At 43.4% G+C, this 6,000-nt stretch overlaps 1 protein-coding gene across 1 annotated transcript in view; it reads right to left on the bottom strand.

The window, feature by feature from the left end:
* Positions 1-503: 503 nt before the first annotated feature.
* Positions 504-6,000, bottom strand: part of LOC109521671 (P2X purinoceptor 3-like) — a 29,554-nt gene continuing 24,057 nt past the window's right edge. Inside the window, exons 9-12 of the mRNA XM_019879659.1 lie at positions 5,736-5,829; positions 5,595-5,660; positions 4,835-4,912; positions 504-645 (exon numbers count right to left, since the gene is read on the bottom strand). Of these exons, the coding sequence (XP_019735218.1) occupies positions 520-645; positions 4,835-4,912; positions 5,595-5,660; positions 5,736-5,829 (364 nt within the window). The 3' untranslated portion in view covers positions 504-519. The remainder of the gene's footprint in view (positions 646-4,834; positions 4,913-5,594; positions 5,661-5,735; positions 5,830-6,000) is intronic.

Raw genomic sequence — 6,000 nt, 5'->3', positions numbered from 1 at the left:
AAATGCTGTTTGAAATTGTTTACAACCTGCCCCCCCCCCCACCCCCCCAAAAAAAACCCTGTCATCTGGACATTCCCTAATTCCAAAAATGCGCTTGGACGCTAGCATTCCTATCAGCCCCCTTATTCCTTTATATCTTAAGTCTTGCGATCTGTTGTAGATGTCTTTTAAATGGACGCTAAATTTGACCGCCGGTTGGGGACCCCGGGCTACAACTCCTGTAGCCATGACAAAGCTGTTTGTAAACTGAAAATAGTGTGTAACCCAAGCTAATTTTTCTTTATGAAAAGGAAAATAAAATTCTTAAAACGAATTGTTTCTAAATCGTATTGTTTGTAAACCAAGGTTCGACTGTAATTCCTTTATGGAAAACTAAAATAAGAATTATTTTACACTCCTGATTTCTATTTTTGAAAAAAAAAAGACTAACATTCATCATGCAAATATTTTGGGATATTTTTCAAATACATTATTTATAGTTTTTTTTAAAAACCAACCCTTCATTGGACACTCTCATCGTTAGCTGTAATGTTCAATGGAGTAAGCTCCGAAGTCACTGGGCTTCATAAAACTTTCATTTTGTTGAAATGAAGGCTGGCTGCGATAAAGCCTGTTGTTTAGAGAATCCAGTGAGTTGTCCGATACCTATAACATATGAGGCAAATTAAGGATACAAAGTTGTGCAGTTACATGAACTCAACATATATATCCATCCATCCATCCTTAGGACTTTTTTGGAAGAAACGTAAACCATGTCTTTCAAAAAAAAAAAAAAAAAAAGATGACATGATTCATAATTTTACTGCCCAACTACGCATATTTAACACCGCTCATCCAGTTCAGGGTTATGGGGTGCTGGAGCATAGCCCAGCTGATTTCGGGTGAAAGTCGGATTCGACCCAAAACTCGTCGCAAGGCACCTATAGAAACCAACAACCCTTTTCAGCAGGGATGTCCAGCTCCAGGCCTGGAGGGCCATTGTCCTGCCTGTTTTCCATCTCTCCCAGGTGCAACACACCTGATTCAAATAATCAGCTCATCAGCCGCCTCGAAAGCAGCATTACAATGATCCTGATTGTCTGAATCAGATGTGTTGCATTTCAGAGAGATAGAAAACAGGCAGGACAGTGGCCCTTGAGGACTGAGTTTGGACACCCCTGCTTTTCATTTAGTCACAACCCACATTGCCTGCACAGAAGAGTTTTCAAGTTTTTATCACATTTATCACATGTATTTTAAGATAGAGAGATCCAGGTTATGGACATTTATGGAAAGGAATTCTCTGGATGAGAGTGCATTCAGAACCATATGGTTGTTAAACAGGAACTGCACATGTTGAGAAGGGCAACTGGAGGAAGTAATGATATAAAGAGGAAGTACAGGCTTCAGACCCTCTGGAGCATGAGTCATGAACCTTTTTGAAAATGAGAGTGACTTCATGGGTGCTCATTAATGCGAAGGGCTACCAGTGGTGAGACACAATTCTGAACACAATTCCTCAAATTACCTTTAATCATATGTTATGACTATATGCCAGTGTTTACATTCCCAAAGTATCACTTCAAGAACATTCCTAGAAAATCACAATGTACAGTTGGTGGTTTAAGATTTTTTGTTTTTTGTTTTTTTAGACAGGGCTGCGGGCTACTCATGTGGTCCTTGGGGGCTGGAGCCTATCCCAGCTGATTTCGGGTGAAAGTTGGACTCACCAACGTGGGGCCAATAATTGGTGACCCCTGCTCAGGAGTGTGCCCACTGAGATGAGATGATGTAGAACTTTACTCAGCTATTATTAATTGTAAACATGCGGTGCAACTCAGCTTCTGGTTGGGTTGGCAAAACCGGATTATATCCACCGACTCCCTGTGTTACTTTCTTGCCTTTGGTGAAATTGCCACCCAGTGACCAAAAATGTTTACATTAGAATCATTAAACTTAAGTCTTCTAGTCTAATCTTAAAGCCAATAGATAACAGAATTTGCACTTTAAAGGTTAGCAATATTGGTTCTCTTTGACACTTCTACTCGTGTGAAGTAAGCTGAAATCACACTAGGTTTGAAGCATGAAAAAAATGACAAGGAAGTCTGACATCAAAATGTGTCCCTCACAGAGGTGTGGTTTCCAGAAGATGAAGTATCAACTCAAGCATTTTACTCAAGTGGAAGTGTAAAAATTGTGTAAAATTGTAAGAAGTAAACCCCTGCAAAACATTGTATCGCTAATAGCATTCAAGAAAAGATGAACTTACAAAGAATAACTTTAATATTGTTTTTTTAGTGTGTAACAGAAAAGGTTTAAAGTACATACATTTTCCTGAAATTTTAAAAAAGAATTCAACCCTTGTTAAAACGGAATAATTTTGACTGACTTTTTTGAGTGAACCATTTGATACTGAAAACTGAAATAAAAGAAAAAAATCATTCCTTTTTGCATGCACCTCACATCATGCGGCCCTTGTATGAGGCCCTGTGGAGGAAAGGGCTGAAAGATGAAGTGGATTGGTCCCTGGTGATGACCCAGGCTTTCAACTCTTCCAAGGGTGAAGACTGTGATACGCCAATGCAACTCTGCTGGCACGCCAGTCCCCCAATGCCCTATCGCCCTCCCGACAAACACGTCAGGTCTTGAATTAGGAGGAGTGTGTGAGCAGTGGATGGGAGGGGCCTGGCAAACATTGACCTTCTTCAGCAGGCAGCTCCATGTCAAAGAGAGGAAGTACAGCACCTTTGAGAGAGAGCCCCAAGGCCTTCTCCACGCCACCCGGCACTTGCAATACTTCTTGGAGGACTGCCAGTTCACTGCCTTTGTTGAGCAAGCCACTAACATTTACCATCGCCAAGACCTCGGAGCTGTCGTCTGGTCAGCAGCAACGTCAGCTTGCCGCCATATCTGAGTTCACTACAGAATTCAGCATGTGACTATGTTGCCGACTGCCTCATGGTCACTTGTATGGGCTGGTCACCTGCGGCTTGATTACGCTGCGATGCCTGCCGATCGTGCAGTCGACTCTGGCACACAGGCCTACCATATGGCTACCACTGCACTGCTTCTGGAGGACATCATATTTGATGACGTCAATGCCACACTTCTCTACCAGTCAATCATGTCCCATGGTGCCTGCTGGCTGGCAGTGCAGTGTTTTCGACACCATCCACAGCCTTTCCCAGCAAGGTGTGAAGGCTTCAGCTAACCTGGTGGATACCAAGTTTGTCTGGTCGGTCCTCAAGAAATATATCAGGATGTGGGCTGACCCTTGTATGGCGTGCCAAGGTATAATGTCATACTAGATCCTGACTGGCACCCTTTCGAATGTAAGAGAGATATTCTGATTCTGACCATGTAAACGTGGACCTGGTGGGACCCCTGCCTGCCTCCGGTGGGTTCAATTATCTCCTCACCATGGTGGACAGGACCATCAGGTGGCCGGACGTTGTTCCCCTGTCAGTGACTAAATTAGCAGAAATGGCACGAGCATTCAACGCATCCTGGGTTGCTCGCTTCGGAAAGCCAGCTGACCCCACCTTTGACAAGGGCCCAGAGGTCACGACAGTAGCTGAGGATGTGGGAATGAAGATTCACCCCTCTGCGGCGCACCACCCACCAGGCAACATCGTTCTATGAAATCCCCTCTGTGGGTCAACGTCACGGACAACAACTGGGCTAACTGTTTCACCTGAGTCATGCTGGGTATCCGCTTTGTGCCCAAGACCTGCCATAAGGCCTCTTCTGCTAACCTACTTTTTGGTCAGCCACTGCATGTCCTGGAGGACTTTCTCCCGAATGCCGTAGGCCCCTACCTGGTCTGCAGCCTCTCAATGGGCTGTGTTCCAGGTGTTTGCTGACATTTTTGGCACCGTTCCTACATCTCACCAGGCTGCCCAGTTCTATGTGCTCGCAGACATACATCAGCCAAGTACGTCATCCTCTGCCACGAAGGCCCCTGTAGTCCACTCATGAGGGGGCTTTCTGGGTGGTGGAGGCAGGGCCTTAGAGCTTTGTGATGGACATTGGAGGTAAGCTAGAATGGATCATGATAGATCGACTCAAACTGCTCATGTGAATGTCGACATACAGGATTTCTCTGCCCACCATCCTTTCCCAGGTTGATCTGGTGCGCGGTTACCTTCAAGATGTGACCAAGATGGCTGTGATTACACCCTTTGGCATTTTCAAATTCCTCTGAATGCCTACTGGCCTCAAGGGAGCAGTGCAAACACATCAGTGCCCTAAAGACTGTGCTGCGAAATATTATATTCCTCTGCAGTGCTGTAATCATTTTTGTTTGTTTTAGTTTTTGTGTCCCGGTGGTCCACTGGTTAGCGTGTCGACCTCCCAGTGCAGAGGTGCAGGGTTTGATTCCGGCTCTGTGGAGTTTGCATGTTTACCCGTGGCGCGTGCGTTTCCTCCCACATACCAAAAACATGCGTGGCAGGTTAACGGAACACTATAAATTGTCCGTAGATGTGAGTGGAAGCGCGAATGGTTGTTTGTTTCTGTGTGCCCTACGATTGACTGGCGACAAGTTCAGGGTGTCTCCCACCTACTGCTCGAAGATAGCTCCATCACCCGCACGACCCTTATGCAGATAAAGCGGATTGGAAAATGGATAGATGGACAGATAATATTTACTATGTACAGAATCCCCCGTCAGATTGAGGGGTTCATCTTTCAGTGAGTATCGGTGTGCTCTGTGTGGGTGTGGCGATTGAAACTCGAACCCTATGTATGGAACCAGTTTTAAAAGATAACACACCATTTTACACATATGTCATATAATCTAGTCCCAAACTCTCAGACCTGCATCTACAACACTCACAAAATGTATTCACCTTACCTCTTCAAATTTCTTGGCCTTGTACAGTGCTGCTCCCTTCAGAAAGTTCAGCAATATTATGTCACAAAGCACAGTACCCTAAATGAAAAATGCTAAATCAGCAGACGATCACAACTTGCGCAAAGCACATCATTTATTACTGCAGAGCACTTATTAAGGAAACAAGGTCTCCAAACGTTGATTACATCTGAGTGTAAGTGTTTAGTCAATTCAAGAACACACAACACAAAAGAGCTGCCATAAAATTTGTATTTTTGAATTTTCACATGATGGTTGTTGAATGGATGACTTAATTGTTTGTTGACTTTTTACTTTTTCCCTCATGTTATGCATTCGTGCAACGATGAAGTCGAGGTAATTACATTGATAAAGTGATCTCAATCACCCTTGATTCGCACATACAGTTGTTATGACACATGCCTCCAAAATCATGTGGAATGCCATTTCATTTCATAAAATGCAACAGAGATTTAACAAAATTTAACAGTGATGTTGTGGCCTGCACTAGACCTAATCGTGGAAGGTGTTGGAGCGCTCTGGAGGTGTTATGGGCCTAAATCAGTGGGAATGCTGTGAATGGAAGGTTCTCACCAGTTGACCCCAATTTGATGTTTTTCTCCTCTCCCACTCAAGATATCAAGCAAGAGGCTGAGCCGATTATTCAAGGGATTTTACTATGGAGTCATATAATCTATACTGTAAGATGATCAGTCTTAGATTTACATTCCATCTATTTTGTACAACGTTCCGTCACACTCACCACTCCGATTGAAGTAAAGGCTGCTACCATGTTTATAAGTGTGGGAATCATGTTGAACTTGCCTGCCTAAAATAGAAAACATTCATAAATGTCATAAAGAAACTTCTTTTTAACATCACCGAAGTGCATGAACATACTCACATTTCCATTGACGAGTACATCAAACCTTATAGCATAGGCTTTCACCAGTGTACGATACTCAGTCCCATTTTCCATCTTATAATATTTGGCAAACCTCCAACAAAGAAAACATAAATCTTGGGTTATATGAAACAAATTAGGATTCATGATTCTGTGTGTCATGAATTGATCATTACATCATAGACTGTACTGACCTCCAGTCCTTCAAATCATTTCTTAAAACTCACCTGTTCCGCAATGCTATTAACACCTTTTAATCTCTTTT

Source organism: Hippocampus comes, unplaced genomic scaffold (assembly GCF_001891065.2).
Source record: "Hippocampus comes isolate QL1 unplaced genomic scaffold, H_comes_QL1_v1.1 scaffold158, whole genome shotgun sequence".
Classification (NCBI taxonomy): domain Eukaryota; kingdom Metazoa; phylum Chordata; class Actinopteri; order Syngnathiformes; family Syngnathidae; genus Hippocampus; species Hippocampus comes.
The sequence above is the reverse complement of the archived record's forward strand: the minus strand, read 5'-3'. Positions and strand labels throughout refer to the sequence as shown.